The 21,936-nt window shown below is 32.9% G+C and overlaps 1 protein-coding gene across 1 annotated transcript; it reads left to right on the forward strand.

The window, feature by feature from the left end:
* The first annotated feature begins 11,310 nt into the window (after positions 1-11,310).
* On the forward strand, positions 11,311-13,412 carry LOC108482162 (uncharacterized). Its single transcript, XM_017785275.2, has 2 exons — positions 11,311-12,551; positions 12,941-13,412. The coding sequence occupies exons 1-2, from the start codon at positions 11,464-11,466 to the stop codon at positions 12,993-12,995; spliced, it is 1,143 nt and encodes a 380-aa protein (XP_017640764.1). The 5' UTR covers positions 11,311-11,463; the 3' UTR covers positions 12,996-13,412.
* Positions 13,413-21,936: the final 8,524 nt, after the last annotated feature.

The following is a 21,936-nucleotide window of genomic DNA, read 5'->3' on the forward strand; positions in this document are numbered from 1 at the left end:
GTTTTAGTGCAACCGAAATCGGGAAAAGAGTTTATGGCATATAACGACACCTACTTGAATGGATTGGGGTGCGTACTCATGCAAAAATTTATGGTCATAGCCTATGCATCGAGACAGTTAAAGCCACACGAGAAAAACTACCCGACGCATGATTTAGAGTTGGCCACCATTGTATTCGCATTGAAAATATGGAGACACCATTTGTATAGCGAGAAATGAAGAGTGCTCACCGACCATAAAAGACTCAAGTACTTGATGAATCAAAGGGAGTTGAACTTACGACAACGGAGATGGTTGGAGTTGATAAAAGACTATGACTTGATAATCGACTACCACTCAGGAAAGGCAAATGTAGTCGCCGACGCGCTGAGCAAAAAATCATTATTCGCCTTGAGGGCCATGAACACTCAGTTGTCCGTGGCCAATGATAGTTCAGTTCTAGCAGAACTAAGAACTAGACTGATGTTCCTTCAAGAGATCCGTGAAGCTTAGAGGGGTGATAAGGAATTGCAAGCCATGACTCAGAACAAGATAGATTGTGAGCCAGACTTTCGGATTGGTACCGATGGGTGTATAATGTTCAAAGATAGGGTTTGTGTACCCAAGGACAATGAGCTTATTCAGAGGATTCTACGAGAAACACATAGTGGTTACTTATCTATCCGTCCAGGTAGTGTGAAAATGTATAACAACTTGAAGAAAATGTACTGGTGGTTGGGAATGAAAAGAGACATTTCGGAGTTTGTTTCTAAGTGTCTAGTTTGTCAGCAAGTGAAGGCCAAACACCAAGTACCTTTGGGTTTACTTCAACCTGTAATGGTTCCCGAGTGGAAGTGGGATTGTGTAACCATGGATTTTGTGTTAGGGTTGGCTTTAACACCAAGGAAAAACGATTCTGTTTGGGTTGTTGTTGATAGGCTTACCAAATCGGCACATTTTATACCGGTGCGTACTGATTATTCCCTTGAGAAATTGGCTAAATTGTATGTTTCTGAGGTCGTGAGACTTCATGGAGTACCCTTGTTGATTATTTTGAATAGAGATCTGAGATTTACCTTGCGGTTTTAGAAGAAGTTACAAGAGGCATTGGGAACAAAACTGAATTTTAGCACAGCATTTCACCCGCAAACCGACGGTCAATCAGAAAGAGTGATTTAGATCTTAGAAGACATGTTACAGTGTTATGTTCTCAAGTTTCAAGGTAGTTGGGAAAAGTACTTACTGTTGATTGAATTTGCTTACAAAAATAGTTATCAATCAAGTCTGAAAATAGCGCCTTATGAGGCTTTATATGGACGTAAGTTTCGGACGCCCTTATATTGGACCGAACTTAAAGAAAATCATATTCACAGGGTTAACTTAGACAAAAAAAACTGAAGAGAAAGTTAAGGTGATTCGCAACTATTTGAAAGCGGCTTCGAATAGACAGAAATCCTACGCGAATTTGAAACGAAAGGAAATTGAGTTTCAAATCGGTGATAGGGTGTTTTTGAAAGTATCCCCGTGGAGGAAAGTCCTCAAATTCGATAGAAAGGGCAAGCTGAGTCCTCGTTTCATAGGACCTTATAAGATTATCGAGAGAGTAGGGCCTGTTGCCTACCGATTGGCTTTACCTTCAAAGTTAGAAAGGATTCACGACGTGTTTGATGTGTCCATCTTATGTTGATATAGATCGGATCCTTCGCATGTGATTGCGCCAACTGAGGTTGAGATTCAGCCAGACATGACTTATGGCGAAGAGCCGGTTAAGATTTTGGCTCGAAAGGTTAAACAATTGAGGAATAAAAGTATAGCACTCGTGAAAGTTTTGTGGCATAGACATGGAATTGAGGAAACTACATGGGAACCTGAGGAGACCATGAGAGATCAATACCCCAACTTATACATTGGTAAGATTTTCGGTGACGAAAATCCATATGAAGAGAATTGTAACAAACTGATTTTGGGCTTAGCCGGAACAGGGGGTTCGAGACCACAAATCTGAGGCTGAGAAATTATTTTTGTTATTATTTTGGTGTCATAGTATGATTATGTGAATGTATGAAAATTTTGGTGGATTAATTTTAGAGTTTGTGAGCCTAATTGCGAAAAAAGACTAAATCACATAAAGGGCAAAAGTTTTGTTTTACTAGCCAAAGATGTTAAATAGATAAAGAGCCAAAATTGGGTGTCTTTAAAGTGCAATTAGGCCTTTTAGAAGCTAATGGCCTGCCATAGGGGACAAGAAAATCAAAATGTCAAGGGGTAGATGACTTAATATGTAATAAAATATTACCCTGATGACTAGACATCATCTTTTTCATTTTTCCTTTCTCCTCCACCGAAATTTTCAGCAAGAATGGGGTTTTTGGAAGCTTGAAACTTTCAGCCACTTATACCTCTCTCAAGTAAGTGATTTAGATGGTTATTTTTGATGATTTTGGTACCTTTGGAACCCTTGTAATATGAGCTATCTATTGAGGGGACTATTTTGCAAAATGGTTGATATTCTAGGGATTTGCCATGAAAGATTTTATGATGTTTGCTAGGTTTTTACGGAAGAAAATGAACCTTAGTTGTTAAATAAACAACTTTTGTGAAAGGACTTCTCATGAAAACCTTAATGGGACCATTTTGTAAAGTTTGTAAAATAGATTGTACTTTTGTGAAATAATGGAAATTTTGTGTTGCTATAAGAGTAAAAAGGGTTCAACTAGGCTTAAGACATGAAGAACTTCGATAAAAATCGATTTTCGAGTCTAGGGGCAAAATGGTTATTTTGCCAAAATTGTGAATTTTTTATTGTCTAAATTATTTAGTGATTAAATGAGTGAATTTTTATTCTTTTAGATCAAGAAATATGAAAACCAGACTTGGACCGAGGAAAGGCCAAGCTTGTGGATTAGGCCGATTAGTTGCTTACATTTTGTAAGCCAAGGTAAGTTGTATCTTAATACTACAACTATATTGTTATGATTTGTGATTGAATTGATATTGCATAAATTGTTTTGATTGTGAATATGAGTATGCATGTTAAAAAATTAATGTAATAATACTCCCGGTTGAACATTAGGAATAGAATTAGATATTCATGCCATGCCATTGGGTGATATGTGTGCTAGTGTAAGACATGTATGGGACATGCATCGGCCTCGAGATATACAAGCCAGTGTAAAACATGCCTAGGACATGTATCAGTATTGAGATGGGAGCTAGTGTAAGACATGTCTGGGACATCCATCAGCCTCGAGATATACAAGTTAGTGTAAGACCTGTTTGGGACATGGCATCGACACCGATAGATGAGAGCCAGTGTAAGACCTATCTGGGACACGGCATCGGCCTCAATATATGAAAGTCAATGTAAGACCTGTCTGGGACATGGCATCAACTTTGATGTGCTAGCCAGTGTAAGACCATGTCTGGGACATGGTGTCAATATCTTGTCCCATGTTTGGGGCTATTGAATATCTTGTAGTATTCCAAATGGTTCAACGGGAGATTTATAGTATATATATATCGAAATGAGAGAACTTATGATCATGTGGTGAGTGATACAGTTACCTAAATGAGAATTTCAAAATACAAGCTTCATTTACGTTGTATGTTTAGTAAGGAAGGAAAGTAAGTAAGTTATGTCTATGACCATCTGTGTATTTTTCATGAAGTATGAATGTGAATTCAATCAGTGTTGTATGCTTGGTGAGTGATGACTATGAACAATTAATATTTATGAATCCTTACTTTCATGTGCAAATTGAGTTATATTGGGAGTATGATCCCTTATGGTAACTTGTAGTTATTTCATTATTTACATTCGACTTATTAAGCTTTATCCTTACCTCTTTTCCTTTCCATTTTCTTATAGTGCCGCCAAAGTAGCTTGTGGATCATCGCCTTACGTTGGAAGAGTCAGTCACACAATCCTTGAAGCATTTGGTATAGCTAGTTTTATTAGTTTGATTATGGCATGTATAGGAACTAGTCTTTTTGTAATGATCACATTGTTTTGGGCCAAATGAGTAGCTTGTCATAGCTATCAATTTGTATAATGCCATGGATGGTGGCTAATATTGGTTATTGATAAATGCATATGATGATATTCTTTTAGGAATGAGTAAATTGAATGATTTTGCAGGTTGTTGAGTTGTTTGTGAATAAGTAGAGTGGCCCTAATGTGTGAAATGTTCGGTTTGGGGCTAATTTAGCCATGTGGTTGTGTATGAAATTGGTTTGTCTTGGTGTAGTATAGCTTGGTGCAAGTAAAGGTGGCAAAAAGGCTTGGTAGATAGCCAATTTTTGTCTACACAGCTAGACACACGGGCATGTGCCTAGGTCGGGTGTGACACATGGTCAGCCCTATGGGCATGTTGTTCTACCGTGTGTCCCTTGCACCTCAAAATTTGCAAGCCAGTATGCACGATAGTAAACACACGGGCAGAGACACGGCAGAGTGTCTTAGGCATGTGGAGGACACAGCCTCTGGCCACGGGCGTGTACTTTGGCCGTGTGCCCCTAATTGGTTGCTGACATCAAAAACAGAATGTCAAAGTTTTTACACACGGGCTACGACACAGGCGTGTCACGGCCGTGTAAGGGACACGGGCTATAGACACAAGTCTATGCTTGGCCGTGTGAAAACCACTGTAGATTCAATTTAGAAAATAAATTCACACGAGTAAGGGACACGAGCGTGTCCCTATTTTACTTAAGCCGTGTGAGTCACACGGGCATTCAGCACGGCCATGTCAAAATGGCCATACGAGCATGTCGCCTTTCCATACGGGCGTGTGCCCCTGTTTCAAGTGACCTATTTTAAAGTTTTCAACGGTGTTCAGATTAATCCCAGATCATTTCCTAAGTGTGATTTAGGCCTTGTAGGCCCATATTAAGAATTTTTAGATTAAGAGTGGAAAGTTTTAAATTTGATCTAGTTTTTATAACTCAGAAATGATTGTATACATGCATTTAAGTCAGGTAATGCCTCGTGCCTGATCTCGGCCTCAGACTTGGGTAAGGGGTGTTACAGTATCGACGTGGGATTGAAGAGACTACGTGAAATTCTGAAAAGTCTATGAAAAAGCAATACTCTGATCTATTTCCTGGTAAGATTTTCGGAGACGAAAATCTCTAACGGTGGGGGAGTTGTAACATCCCGTTTTTGGGTCAAATCAGAATATTGGTTTCGGGACCACAAATCTGAAGTCAAAGTAATTAATTTATTATTTTATTAAAGTTTACAGTATGACAGAATACTCGTGCGAAAATTTCGTGAATAAATTTTACTGTTTAAGTGGTTAATTCGATAAAAAGGACTAAATCGCGTAATGCTTAAAATATGAGTTCTCTAAGTGAAATGAATCAAATGACTATGGAAATGAAAAGAATGAGTACTTGCATGGTAAATATACCATTAATTGAATTAGTGGACGAATATGGGCTTATACAAGGTTATAATAGTAATTATGAAATAATGTTTTATAAATAATAAAACATAAAAATTCAATTGTTGTCATCTTCCTTCCACCAAAAATCAAGCTTGAGAATGCCATTAAAAAAGCTTAAACATTCGATCACTTGGAAGCTTAATCAAGGTATGGTTTTTACTCGGTTTTTAATGATTTTTATGTTTTTGAGCTCATTGCAACTTAATCTAGCTAGCCCATATCTCCGTTTTTGAAACTGTTATAGATTTTGAATGAGGCCATTGTTGAATGATTGGTTGTTTAGATGTTTTATGATAGATTATTAAAGTTTGAAGCTAGATTAACAAGTTTTATAAAATGATTTTTGACAAAAATGTCAATTACGGATTTAATTGAGAAATTTGTAAAATCCATGGGTAAATGTGTGAATTAATGACAAAAACGGGCTGATATGTATATAAGGAAAATTCGGCTAGATTGGGCTGGTATTCAATTGTATGAATTTGTATTTTATTCAATTTGGACTAAATTGTAAAAATGTAAAACATTAGGGGCAAAAGCGTAATTTTTTCAAAATATGTATAATGTGTCAAATTGAATAGAAAGGAAGTTAATTTGCTAAATTTGATATATTATTTAGATCAAGATAAGCCGAGATTAAGCTTAGATCGGGGAAAAAGGAAAAATGAACGAATAATAAAAAAAATTCCATCTGAACAACTCGAGGTAAGTTCCTATAGCTAGAACTGAATTATTAAATACATGTAATTGTTTAAAATGTATGTGTATAAGTTGAATGAATAATCCACTTGAAATTCGATTTACGGGTTATATGATTGTATTACTATTTACATGAATGGAAGTGAAATGTCACAAATGTTATATAGGTTACATGGATTCAGTATGATCATATGCATTGAGTATGCAAATTGAGTATTTAAATGTATATATTTAATTGCATTGAATGTATATGATTTGATAAATTGAATTATTGATCATTAAATGCTTAAATGATGAAGTTGGATAATACCAAGCTCCGTTCGAACTTTAAAAAATTGTAGAATACGAGTGACATGTCACTAGGGCTACCGTTTTGGTCGAGCTCTTGCATTTGTTGCGGACTTGCCACAGCTCGTATGAGCTTACCAATATATTAGCTCGTAAGAGTTTACTGTTTTCAGCTTATTGGAGCTTATTGTTTCAGCTCGTATGAGCTTACTGTTCAGCTCGATAGAGCTTATCGTTTAAGCTCAATGAAGCTTACTGTTCATCAGCTCAAGAGGAGCTTACCGATCATGGCTCAAAAAAGTATAAATTGATGGATTACCGATTAATACACTTAGAGTGTATCACTTGAGTATTCTTTGATATTCTAATAGTTTCTCAGGCATAATTACTGTTACTGAACATATGAATAAGATATGTGTTTATATGGATGAATTACTGTTAATACGGTTAAATTATTGTTATTAGTGATGAACTATTGTTTATACGGATGAACTACTAGTTATATGAATGAATTACAGTTCATACGGATAGAAATGAATTACCATAATGTTATGTGAATTACATGGTATTGATGATTTTATATGCTTATGCATTTGGCAAATTTGGTTGGATTGTATTGAAATGGTAATATAGGTTATAATGACGTATGATCAAATGTTATATATGTTAATTAAGATATAGGTGGTTTAACCATATATATACTTATTTGTGTACAAGATATAGAATATTTGATGTTATTTCCATGGTTCAACGGAAAAGATAACTGTACGAGAATTGAAATGATGATATGAATCAGTTCAGGTATACGTGACATGTTGGACAAGTGATATTTAATATTTCATATGATATGTAAGTGAAAATTGATGAATACATACAAGAATTACCAGGTTGTTATTGTATTACGCGTTGATTTTGATGGAGCTAATTTATATGTCCTCATGTTTCTCTAATTCTGAATTAATTGTTAAATTGTATATAGTACATACTAGTCATACGAGTTTACTAAGATTATTAGCTTACTCTGTTTATTTTTCGTATTTTACAGTGATTTGAAAGCTCGCTCGGGTTGCAAGTGATCGTAGATTTCATCACACTATCCAGAAGTTGATTTGTTATTTTTGGACTCTTTGAAATTGGTAATATGGCATGTATAGGCTAGTTGAAGATATGAGATGTATAAGTTATTTTAGCTATTGAAGCCTATATGTATTGATGTGTTTAAGCCATGTGATTTGGCTTAACTTGGCTAAATATTTGGATTGAAAATGTTTTGTTAAGTATGGCATATTGTATGATTAAAGGTTGAGTTATAGACATGTTATATATATATATATATATATATGTGTGTGTGTGTGTGTGTGTGTGTGTGTGTGTGTGTGTGTGTGTGTGTGTGTGTGTGTGTGTGTGTGTGTGTATTTATTTGCTCATAAAACATGTCAAGTTAGTGATATATTTGGATGTGTAAATGATGATGATTGAGTATTGATATGATTAGATTATGGTATGGTATGAAATGTGCCTTGAAGGATATTGATTGGTTGTTTATATGTATATAGAAATGGTACCATTTGAATAATTGTAGGTACATGTGTTTTGGGTGAGAAATGTGGTGTAAATAGCCTATTTTCATCCACATGGATAGAGCACATGGGTGTGTAACTCAACCGTGTGTGATACATAGCCTTGATACACGGCCCTGCGTCCCTTGAAGCTTAAATAAAAAAATCAAGTCAGTGAGTTACATGGCCTAGATACACGAACGTGTCTACTGGCCGTGTGTGGCACACAGCCATGGCACATGGACATGTGTGGCCAATTCGAATGGGCACACGGGCCAGACACACAAGCGTGTGGTCGGCCGTGTGATTCAAGTTAGTATGCATGCCCTATTTCCACACGGTCTAAGATACGGTCGTGTCTGTTAGCCGTGTGAGGCACACGGCCTATTCACACGGGCGTGTGATACTTGAAATGTTGAAAATTTTCCAAGTTTCTAGAATTTTCAAATGTTATCGATTTAGTCCTGAATGCATGATTTAAACTTTGTATGCTCGTTTTAAGTACATATTGAATGTGAATGAATGATATTTACTGACATGAGATGACATTTGATAAATGATTGTTCTGAATTGAGTTACAAGTCCAGTAATGCCTCTTAACCTATTCCGGTGACGGTTACGGGTTAGGGGCGTTACAGCCAGAGTAGTAGTAAGATGGGATATTATGCATACAGAGAACATCTTAGGAGTATGGCATATAGTTCTCTACGGCATAAAAAGTCTGTTTTTAATAAAAATTTATGTTGTAGCATTGTACATTATTTAATACCTTAATGTAATTATATTATATTCTCTTTTACATTATAAAACAGTACAAAAGTAATACGAAGTATGTTTAGATATAGTTTACGCATATTGTATAAATTTTCTATTAAGTGTTTTTGAGTTGTAACATCCAATATCTAGATCCGGTGATTCGGGTAGAGTTAAAGGCGTTACAAAATGCGTCGATGACCACAAGTTTTTAAAATCCCTCATATCCGTAGTCGTAGGTTTTTATCTAAAGGCTAGAAGGCTTATAGGTGTTTTCAAAACTGTTTAGTATGCACGAATATGAATTAGGAATTGGTAACCAAGTTGTTCAAGGCTACGAATAGATCTTTTAGGAAGAGACAAATACCAATTCTTAGTGTTTCTCCTCAAAGTAGCGGGAAAGGCTCGCATTTAAAAGTGTCAAAGGCTCCTAGGATATTTGTGTAGTCATTATATCACATTAACTGCTCACCTAAGTCTTTATCCCTTTAATAAATTTCTTTGAGGAATTTGAAAGATTGCAACAAGTCAACAATTGTGTTCTCAAGTATAAATGGGTTATTACAACAAGATAGTCACTCCATGTCCTTCATTAAGCTTTAAAAGCTTGAATGTCTCATCTTAATGCCTCAATTTCATCATGCCAGGCTTGTTGCTGTTGTAAGGGAAAACCTATTCTGTTAAGTATTCTAAGTGTGAGTTATGACCTTGACCTTGAGCATTAAGAGAGGAAACAACCTTATCATGTTGAGTTTGGAACTGAGAGGGGGATTATGACTTGCTCTTAACTCTTTTATTATTTTATTATTTTGCTAGAGTTGTTATTGGTATTGCTGACATTGTTGTTCATACCTCAACTATTGTCGTGTTTTTTGGTCTCTTAAAGCCCTTATTTATTCTTGTAGTTCTAGAAATTATTGGGAGTAAGAGCTAGGGTTGGAATTAAGTTTTTATGATGTTTGTTCATTAGATGTTGGCATCGGGCATAAGTTTGGTGAAGGAGGAGCAATGTTGGATACCTAGGTTGTGGACGATACTAGCTTTCATGAATGTCATTATAGGGGTTTTAAGGATGTGTTGAGTGAGGATTGCATGTTTGGCCAACAAGCTAGGTAGTAGGATTGGAGGGTACAATGGGTTTTCCAAGGATGGTTCCCTCATGATGAACCATATTGTCCATACTCACCACATCAATTGTCGATGATTATAAAAAGGTAAAAAGAAAGGATGGCAGTTCACACAATGGAGAAGTATTGAAAGCCGTTGGAAGAGGATAATAAAAGAGTATATAGCATAGGGTGGATGATTGAAGAAGAAGACCTCTACCAAGACTAAGAATAGGTATTTATAGGCGAAGGTGATCATTCTTTAGCCTTAGATCTAGACACGTGGATTGTGCTAGTGTTGTTGTGGTTGGCTACTTAGGGAGTATAATAGACATTAATGAAATTGACATAGAGCAGATAAAACCCCACGTGTGTTTCATGCAAAGGAAACTAAACACATATCCTTCACAAGGTGGACCAAAAACATGTAATGTGTCGAGCGTGGATACATCTACGAGGGACATAGTTGTTTTGCATAAACGATGTTGGGACCAGACGAAGTAAAGGTGACGAGGTATTTATTACAAAAATCATGTGTAAATTCTACACAAATATAAAATAAACATAATATCTATTATTGACAGCAGTAACAATGTCTCTTACTCCATGTTTTATTTTCACTATTATTGGCGCCAGAAAGGGTTGAATAAAAACCACAGAAGCCATATCTTAGACGCTGCTAGCCACCTGCAATTGGAGTAAAAGTATTGATGATGAAGACGATGGTATGGAAAATTCTTGTCTTTTAACTTTCTGAACAACGTCTTCAGAAAGGGTCTAAAAATCTTGTCCATCTCTTTGTTTTTAAACAGCAAAATATTGGAAATTTTCTCCTATTTTTCCAAAATATAAAAAAAGGCTACATTACAACAGTAATGGAGATTCCTTTGTCAGTCATCTCTTGTAGTTGTAGTATTAAGACTTTTGGAAGTGTAGGTTCTTCACAGGCATAGCCTGGTCCCATCGTACTTTCAGACAAGATACCAGAATAACCCTTGCTTTTGCCCTAAAATTCCCTCACATACATATATCACCGGTTAAAATGAAAAAATTACATGCTAAAATATCAATCCAATTTACCCAAGAGAAGAAGAGACCATTTGCTGAATCCTGCCTAGTAATTCAGAAGCTGTCCCCTTTGACATAATGAGGATCAACAGCAACCAAATCCTTCTATGTAATAAAATATATTTAAGCTTCATCATCGCATTTCTGTTTCTTTTGTCTTTTTTTAGACACATGCAAGTAAGATAAAAGCATATGAAACCCCAGTGTATTATTAAGTGGGACTGCGGGATTGATCTTCCCAGGCATGAATGAAATGTAAATGTAGTTGAAAGAGGAGGGCAGTTTAGTAAAGGAAAGTAGTAAGCCTAAAACAAACATGTAAATAAAGGGTAACAAGTGTTGATTGCCAAAACAAGGAAAAATCCAAAACAATTTACAAACCCTAGGTCAGCTTGTATTTATAACACCCCCTTCCTTTGTGAAACTTCAGTCTCCTGCACCTCTCTCTGCATTTCTGTACATTGCCTTTTAGATTTTTTGAGGAAAAAATAACACCCCCATGATCTTTCAAACCACCTTTCTCTTTCTACGGTACTAAGTTGGAAAAAAAAATAAAAGTTAGATATGAAGGGTCGATGTTCCAAGCAAGAAGCAAAAGAAGGAATGGAAATTGATAGAATTAGAAACAGTCACAAAGATGAGACTCCTCAGCTCTCTGGTGCTTACATTCGTAGCCTGGTTAAACAACTCACCACTTCCAGAAGTGCCAAAGACCCTGATTGCGTTAATGGCCAAATTTTGAGCAAATTTGGTGAGGGTTTTAGTGCTACACCACAGACACAGAGCCAGGTGGAACCAAACCCACCACCTAAACAACTAAAGAAACAGGTTCGGAGGAGATTTCATACCCGCAGGCCTTACCAACAAAGGATGCTTAACATGGCTGAAGCTAGGAGAGAAATTGTCACTGCACTCAAGTTCCACAGAGCTGCCATGAAACAAGCCAATGAACAGCAACAAGAAGAGCAATCATCACGGTCGCTTCAGCCTTCTCCTTCATTCCCACAACCTTTTGAGCAAGAACCAAAAACAAACAACTTGTCTACCTATAATTTAGACTATTTTTCCCATTCCTATAGTTGGCCTCCTTCTTCTCCAAGTCCTTTTACATCCACTGCACACACTTTGAACCTACCAGACCAAACCCTAGGTCTAAACCTTAACTTTCACGATTTCAACATAGACTCCAACCTTTACCATAACAGTAATAACCCATCAATCTACTCATCTTCATCATCCTCATCTTCCCCAACTCTATCAGTTGCAACTGAAGATGTGCCTTCAGTTGCAGTGTCACATGAAGTGGGGCCTGGGACTATGGCCAATTCAACAGCATCCTACGGTGGGGGAGGCCTGCATCAAGCTATGGACGATGAGGGAATGGCGGAGATGAGATCATTAGGAGAGCAGCATCAAATGGAGTGGAACGACACTGTGAATTTGGTAACATCAGCATGGTGGTTCAAGTTCTTGAAGAGTATGGAAGATGGGAATGAAGTGAAAGGTGAGGATGATGGGTACCACCAACCATTTGATCAAGTCATGGAACTCCCTGCCTGGTTGAATGCAAATGACTGTGGCTTGCAGCACCACCATTTCAATAATCTTTTCCCAGATTCTTACTTCCAGGATTCTGATTCTGCCTTACCTTGGTAAGTACCCAGATTTTCAAAAACATAAAACAAGTGTTTCAGAACGTATAAATTACGATTTTTTCACTATGCTCATTCATACATTGGAAATTTAGAAACTCTCTCAAATTGGATCTAATTGAGGGTCAAAATTTGGTAAAATGCAGTAATTTACCTGATTCTTACCAAGAAAAGAGTCAAATTTGCCTCGTTTTCTGTAAAACATAATAAAGTTGCACCCAATGGATGCCGTGCCTTCATGCTTACAAAAGCTTCTGGCTGTAAGAGCCCAAAAAGGCCCATTAAAGCTTAACGCATGGGCTTTTCTTAAGAAATTGAGTGAAATAGATCAGTCCTTGAGATTTTTTTTTAAATTTTGTTTTATTGATATGTATTGTTGTGATTCACAGCATGAATATTGGAGAAATTGAAGGAATTGATGGGGATTGGCATTGGCTGGCTTAATTCACAAGGATTGTTTACGTTTTTAATTAAGCAATAGCATCTCACCTCCCTTTTGTTTTTTATTTTGATTAAGTCCCTTTCTCCCATACTTTTTTATTTTTCTTTTTTCTTTTTACCTCTAGTACTTTTAGAGATATCTCAATCTAAAAAAGAAAAAAAAATTAGAAAAGGTAGCAAGTGGCAAAGCCATTGAAGAAAATAACATAAAATGTCGGTATCAAGTATCAAGAGAGGAGTTTGCTTTTTGCACTAAATTTTCCAACACCAACAATTTTCTTTGTATTTTTCTCATCTTCTCTTCTTCTAGTTTTCCAGCTCACCTGCATGCGATTTCCCTATGGAAAATTATTATTTGGTTATTTATAAATGATATTATATGTAATTTGCGAAAATGGAAGAGATATGTAATTTCGGTTATTGATTAATTTTATACCTATTAATTGCAATAAAATATTAAAGATTACATACAGTAACTTTAATTCACTTGTTTCCTCGGTTTATAGTGAAAATGGCATAAATGTGATGCTTTATTCAAGAGTTAGAATATCGGATTAAGTCAAAATTTTTGCACCGATTTTTCAACAAAATTATTAAATCTGATATAAAAAAAATTATTTTAACATGTAAGATTCAAAGTTTGAGTTCAACTCAAGCCTACTCATGTTACAAGTTTATAATATAATATATTATTTATATAATATAAAATTAATAATAATATATTATAATGTAAATACTAAAAAATATGCTTAGTTACTTATATTTAAAATTTTAATAAGTAAAAAATATTAAATTATTAAATATTAAATATTAAATTAAAATTAATATAAATATTTTTAAAAATAACAAATAATATAAGTTTACTTAAAATGGACTTGAGTTAGTAATTTACAAATATAAATAAATATAGTAAAATTTTGAGGCCTATATTTCAAATTGTGCTAGATTTGAGTAAACACAGAATGTGTTACTATCACACATAAGCTCGGTCAGAACCCAATCTAACCCACAAACACATCTAGTAAAACATAGGTTTATTCAATGGTGCATTTACCCATCCAAGCTCAAATGTTTATCTAAAATTTGGGATAGTTTAGATAAAAATAATAAGTTCGGAAAAAGAGTTTAAATAAAAAATCTAAGTTTATTTAGAATATGAGTAAATATGCTATGAAATTCAAAGCCTAAATCCATTTTGGCCCTACTCATTCGAGTTTATGACATGTTTATTTTTTCTTTTTTTATATATTTTGTAATTTATATTATATGAAAATTAAATATATTTAAAGTAAATATTAAAATATATGTTAAGTGGTTGATGTTTAGAATTTTAATAAAAAAATTAATAACTTACATTAGAATGATTCTAAAATCTATAATTTTAAGACACCAATAAACTAACACTGCATTGTCAATTTTAAATACATATAAAGCTCATTATACAGTGATGCATATTTACTAACTTCTCTCATTTAATTTAATTCTAATTAAATTACTTAAAAAATATAAAATTTTAAAACACGTTGAAATGAAAAAGTAAATTAAAATAAATCAATAATTCAAAATGAAAAATAAACTAAAAGTAATAATTAAAAATTAAGAAAAACTCAAATAAAAAGACTATAAGCAGAAAATTGAAAACTAAAACACCATAATATTTGACGCGTCATCAAATTTTGGTATTTAATTAAAAAATAACTTAAAATAGTTAAAATTTTAAAAAAAAGTTGCCTTATAAAAGAAACTAAAAAAAAGTAAAAACCTTATAAAATAAATAGAAAATGTTCAGAATTTGAAATGAAAAATTAAAATGATTTAAATTATAAACGAAAGAAAACTTGTTTTTTATTAAAAATAATTATATTTAAGTAAATTAATTAAATTAGAGAAGTTATTGAGTATAAATGAGTGTTAAATGTATTTAAAAAATTGAGGATATAGCTTTATTTTATTAGCCTCTACAAATTATTATAATTTGAAGATCATCCTAATATAAGTTATTTTAAAAAAAGGAAGGAAAGGAAAAATGTATAATGGTTGTAAAATATATATAATTACTAAATATTAAATAAAAATAATTATATTTCAAAAGGAAAAAAATATGATTAGTCTTGAACGAGTTTTGGTTAATCATTTACAATTATGAATGAACTTAAATAATTTTAAAATTCATAGTTCGAGTCGAGATTAGACAATTCTGAATGATATTGATATCATGCATGAGTCTAACTTAGACTCAAATCGACCTAACCAATGAATACATCTAATAAAAATTCTTTATCCGAACTTATAATACCTAATTATTTTAGGGTTAATATTTTAGATGCATTATCTAATAAATCAAATAATGTAAAAAAAAAAACTTAACATCTCCATTGATAATAATAATTATTATTATATAAAATTTAAACGACACAGGAGGATGAGGAAGGAAATGGTTGTATTGAATAGCATCACCATCTAAGTTGTCGATAGTCAAAAACCTTTTTTTTTCTTTTTTTTTTTGGGGGGGGGGTTCTCTTGTTTGTAGTAGCTCCCAAGTAGAAATATGAGGTTTAGATTGGGTCCAAGTGTGGAAAAGCAGCCATGGATGCGGGCAAGCGTCAAAGGCAAGGAAGGATACATAGTACCAGAGCTACTTTTGCCAAATTCCCATTTCAGTTCATGCATTTGCTTATTTAATATAACCATACATGTTTTATATGTTCACTAAACAAATTCAATTACTCACAATTATGTATCCAGTAGAATTAAGGATTTTAATTTATAATCTTACATGTATTTAGTTTTTAATTAATATATTTTTAATTATCATTCACATAATTTCTATTAATCTTTGAACAATATAGAAATTTGGAACTATATAACAAAGTAAATTAATAATAATAGTTCATGATAAATTCAAAAGACAGTCTAACTAAATTAATAAACACATTTAATAAAAAAATATTGAAATTTGACTTTCTTATCGAAATAAACCCACAAAATATTTTTCACCTACACTAAGCAAATAACATATAGACCAAAAAAAAAAATTTTAAGAGTATATATATATATATATATATATATATATATATATATATCATAATATATACCTCAACATTAATTAAAATAATCCTCAATCACTCTATGGTGCAATTGTTGTTTGAATATAATTCAATATTGCCTCTTTAAAAATAATTGCTTTTAATGTTTCATTCATTTTACATAGTTGTAACTTATTACTGGCTTACTGCTACCAATCTTCATTTCTAATATTGATAATTTTTTAAGTGGTAATTAATATGATTAAAGTTCTATTCAAGCAATAATTTTATTTAACATTAATATATAAAATTAGTACAACATTTAAAAAAACTAATACAAATTTTTATGTAAAATTTTAAACTAATAATTATAAATTAAATCATATATATATATATATATATAATATAACAACCTACATAGACTATATACGCGACAAAGGACCCTCTTTTTTCATTTATTTTCTATTTTTTATTAAATATAAATTTAAATATTATTAGTACCCATGTATTCCCGTATATATTTTTATCTAATATTATTAACTAAAATATATTATAAAATTGTACCTATAAACTCAAGATAAACTTAAAATATAACTAATTTTAAGAAATATTTTAAATATTAAAAAGTATAAAATATATTAAATGAATTTAAGTATGACCCGTATACTAAAATAACTTGAAATATTAAAATTTAATAAACTTAAATATAACCTATATCATATCTATTAGAGGTGTGCATCGACCAGGCCGGCCCGCCCAAAATTTGAAAGGGTTTGGGCAAAAATATAGGCTCGAAAAATGGGCTTGGGCAAAAAAATTAGGCCTGTTTAAAAAAGGGTCGGGCCTCGGGTAAGGAATTTTTGGCCCGAGCCTGGCCCGGCCCGGCCCAAATTCACTACATGACAAAAAATCTATTTTTTAATATTATTTCCTTATTATTTTCTCCCTATTTTGCTACTATTTTAATATTATATTGCTACTATTTTGTTGTTATTGTTTGGATATTGTATAAAATTTATTTTATTGTTAATTTTTTATTATTTTAAACGCATTTGTTAATTTTGTTATTATTTTAGAAGCATTTGCTTGTTAAGTTGCATCTATTTTAGTGTTATTTAAGTATACATATTTTTTAAAATTTATTTTCAATATGTTGAGAAATATTTATTTTGATGTTTTTAGTATTTTTGATAGTTTATATATATTTTAAAATCATTAAAAAATAATATAAAAATTAATATGGGCGGGCCGGGTTGAGCTCGAGTTTTAACATTTTTATTCAGATTGAGTTTGGGTAAAATTTTTGGCCTATTTTTCGGGCCAGACTCAAGCCTAGCAAACTGACCTAAATTTTTAGTTGAGCCCAGCCCGGCCCATGCACACCTCTAATATCTCTATATCCTTTACTTGAAGATAAAAGCTCTACAATCATAAAGAAACATCTAAGCTTCTCAACGAATGTTATCGTTCAAAGAGAAACACTAACTCATGGATTAATCTCACATTTTTATCATTTACAAGCCTAATATATTTTAGAATTATAGACATGATGATAATTGATATACCAGGCCAACAAGACGTCGACTCTGATGCGTGGTTCCTATATCGTGAATTATTATTATTATTATTATCTTTCTTAAAATTTCAAATAAAGATAAATTTTGAAAAATTATTCAAAAAAAAAGAAGATAAAAGTTAATTTTGTTTTAAATCATTATTGGAAAAATCTCCGGGGATGAATATAGGTTCTTTTCAAATTTTAAATTTTAAAATTTAAATAAAAAATGTAAAGGTAGAATTTGATATGAATCAAATTTTAAAATTTGAATTCATAAAAGGATTAAAATATTTTTAGAGACGAATTATTTTTTTCGAATTTTTAAAAGGATTTCAAGTAAAATATAACCACCATATTAATTTCACACATTCAAGCCAATAAAATACTCAAGGTAGCACGGTAGTTTGTGTTTCTGTTTAGTTTTTTCGATTTTCCAAACCTCTAGGAGAAAGAGAGTAAAGTCATGGTTTGGCAATTTATAAGTGGTTATGGTGGTGATTTTGGTGGCACTGTCCATAGAGGGTTGGGAAGTTGACAAGTGGCATATCAATTCTTGTGATGGGAGAGTAAATCAGGTGAAGGGTAGGTAAACAAGAGGCAGCGTTGGACAACAGTGGGATGGGCTACAGGAGAAGTTTTGTCGTTAAGAGTCGTGGTGGGTCGGGTGGACTTCCAATTGCCGAGGATGTTGCCATTGGATCGAAGAGTGGACTCAGACTGGATGTTATAGTCTTGGAGCGGAACGAGGGCAGATTGGGGTGAACAGATGGTGGTGGATCTTACCGGAGTCGAGGTCTCTCATCATTCATTTTGTAATGGGAGAAAGTGTGGTATCAAGAGAGCTCTATACGTATCAATGTGAAAATATCGATTTGCACGAGGGGTAGCTCAAACAACAGCTGTATGCACATGGATATCCCCTTTGACAAGATGCTAGTCAACAAAGAGGACCCCGGCTGTTATCTTCTTGTAGAAGACGAATGACGAAATGTGTCCACGGAGGTGGTGTGGTGGATAGTTTAGGTCTAAGAGCGATGGTGGCGGGATATGAAGGATTGGAATGGGTCTCATCAATAGTCAGGGTGCTTACCATTGGCTTATTTACTATCAAATCCTTCTGCCACCGTCTGCGACTAGCAACAGATGTAGATAGCAATGAATTTGTGAGCTTTTTAGTTTCTTGGTATTCTGATTTTTAGAGAAGGAAAGCTTAAGTGCTATTGGAATCTATGCTTTTCTTTTGATGTTTTCTTTTCAAGTCCTAGGGTTTGTATTTTATTTAGCTGTTTTTTAATTTTTTATTCCCATTTTTACAACATTTTCGTATTGTTTCAATAAAGGTGACTAACCATTGTTTCAAAAAAAAAACTCAAGGTAGATTTCTTTTCTTTATGTATATCTCAAGTAAAACAAAATCACCATACTGATTTCGCAGACTCAAGCCAACCAAAAGAACTAAAGGTAGATATATATTTTTTTGTTTCTTTGTATATGCCTCAAGTTTTTTTGTTGAAAAAACTTAGTTTGCGTTTTCTCTGATAGCTCATCCTATATAAATATCATTATAAAGTGTTTGGGTTGTTATAACTTGCCATTAGTTTTCTAGAAATGATTTTATGAGGAGGCTTCAAATTATATTTATAGAAATCTCAATACATTTTTGGATTGCCAATACTAAAATAATTGTGAATTCCATGATTTAAGAACTTACACATTGCTTGCTAACACAAGATTCTAATTAATTTAAAATAATATTATAGCTTATTTAAGTGTCTTCAAACTAATTAATCTTATCGATAATTGATAACTGCTAATGTAACATATTTTAGCTTCATTCTTAGTGCTTTTTTTGGTGATTATGTGACATTAATGGTAAATTATATACTCTTAATGTAACATCTCGATTTTGGGCTTAGTCGGAACAGTGGTTTCGAGACCACAAATCTGATAAGAAAAATTTCATTTTTATTATATTTTTATGGTCTACGATTTCACAAAATAATTTCATGAAAATTTCGTTTGAAAATTTCGACGTTTGGGCACTCAATTTAGTAAAAAGGACTAAATTGTAAAAAGTGTAAAAGTTGAGTTTTATATGTTAGAGGTGTCTAATTGTCATGAAATTTTAAATAGGAGGTCCTTAAATTATAATTAAACCATTGTATAACTTTTTGGACAAAAATGTCCTTGTTTGGGTAAAATTGGAAAGAATAGTAAAAAGGACATTTTGGTCATTTAGGGGTAAAATGAATTAAAAGACAAATTTTAAACCCCAAATGTGTCCCTTTCTTCTTGATACAGCACAATGTACCAAGAGCAGCCATGGTTAGGGTTTTACCAAGATTCCAAGCTTAATAGTAAGTGATTCCGAGCTCCATTTTTAATGTTCTATGTATTTTTGAAATCCCGGTAACATGATTTGTTCATTTCTACCATTATTTTGAGTTAGGATTTATGTTTAAAAATTTAACCATGAATGATATGCATGTATTTTGATGTTTAATGGTAGAATATGAAACTTGAAAATTGTGTTAAACAACTTTTGCTAAGCGATTTTACGTGAAAACGAGTAAAACGACATAATCGGTAAAAATACCTAATGTTCATAAGTACATGTTAGAGTGAGAATTTGATGTTGCCATAGAAGGGAAAAATGATAAACATTTCATAAAACATAAGAAAATAGGAAGAAGTTTAATTTCTGAACCTTGAAGTAAAAGTGCAAATATGCAAAAGTTTAAGGGTCAAAATGAAAATTTTTAAAAATATCATTTTTAGACCCATATGAATATTGTAACTAATTAGTAGGCTAAATGTGATCGTATAGATTAAGGAAATCGATATTTGGGCTTAAATCGGGAAAATACAATGTTATGGACTAGAATGGTAAATTTCTATTTCTGGATCCGAGGTAAGTTTGTACGTAAATAATTTATCGATTCTTTTTATTTTTTTATATTTTGTTATCATATGAAATGTGGCTTCCTATAGAATGATTATTTGTTGTAAATTGCAAATTGAAAAAGGACTATGAATAAATTGTAACATGTTGGAAAGTGAGGAATTTTCCGGTTGAGCCTTCAGAATAGAAACGATACGAATGATCTATTGTGAGGTCACGTGTATAGTACTAAGTGCAGGCTACTAAGTGTACCGGATTATTGGTCGCATGTGTAGTACTAAGTGCAGGCAACTATGCATACCCGATAACTTCGATCAAATGTGTAGTACTAAGTGCAGGCTACCACGTGTATCAGATGGTTAGGTCACGTGTGTAGTACTAAGTGCAGGCTACTACGTGTATCAGATAATTGGTCGCATGTGTAGTACTAAGTGCAAGCTACTATGCGTACCAGATAGCTTTGGCTACAAGTGTGAAAATATGTGCAGACAATTGAGCATCAGTTATTATTCCGAAGAGTTCAACGGGAAAATCGATTAAGTAAAAATACATGTGAACATGTTTATATGATGAATAAGTGCAGGTATATGTTTAAGAAAATTTTGAGCAATATGCTCTATATTTGAGTGAACTTCGATAAGACAAAATGGATTAAGTGAAATTATTTAAGAGTGAATTTTAGTAGTAAAACAGTGTTGGACAGCAGTAGTTGTGTGATTTTGAAAATTCACCAAAAATTGTGTAAGTTGAATTAAATTTCAAATAAATTATGAAATTAAATCTTAATGAGTCTATTTTATATAAAAGAAACAGGGGAGAAAAGAGTTATATATTATGTTATATTCTAATTTTTGTGAGACAAGATCGAATGAATTCGAGATCCCTATTCTAACTTGAATTTTTTTAAAATTTCAAAAAATAATTATGGGTTATAATTTATATTGTTATAATCCTTAATGAGTCTACTTTCAGGATAAAAGACAGGAACATTATCCAAGTCTCGTACTATGAGATAAATAAATTTTAGTGAAGAAAGGTTGAAGCCGTCTAACAACGAAATAGGGGAGACTTTGAATAATAAACTGTACTTATTGGCTGGACAAAAAATTCTAAAAATTTTATGGTGGAAATATATATGAGTCTAGTTTTTTTGGAAAATTTACAATTTTTAATTTGGAGTTTCGTAACTTCAGATATAAATGATTTTGTGACTGTATCTCAAGAAAGTAGCTTAACCAGAACATGTGTAAATGTACAATTGGGTTAGTTTTACTATGGAAAGCATGTTAGTAAATTGCTTATTATTTTCATGTGAGCTTACTAAGCGTAAAGCTTACCCCCTCTTTTCCATTTCTTTTAGTGCTGTCAGGTTAGCTCAGGGTTGGAGATCGTCGGAGGCAGCATCACACTATCAAGCCAACACCTTGAGAGTATAAACACATATGCTAGAACTATCAA

The sequence above is a fragment of the Gossypium arboreum genome, chromosome 6 (assembly GCF_025698485.1).
Source record: "Gossypium arboreum isolate Shixiya-1 chromosome 6, ASM2569848v2, whole genome shotgun sequence".
Taxonomy (NCBI): domain Eukaryota; kingdom Viridiplantae; phylum Streptophyta; class Magnoliopsida; order Malvales; family Malvaceae; genus Gossypium; species Gossypium arboreum.

What these genes read in the sequence shown, in the direction of transcription:
- LOC108482162 (XM_017785275.2), top strand. Translation starts at nt 11,464, where the DNA reads ATGAAGGGTCGATGTTCCAAGCAAGAAGCAAAAGAAGGAATGGAAATT. An exon ending in TCTGATTCTGCCTTACCTTG is followed by an intron (nt 12,552 to 12,940) that starts GTAAGTACCCAG and finishes TGTGATTCACAG; the next exon opens with CATGAATATTGGAGAAATTG.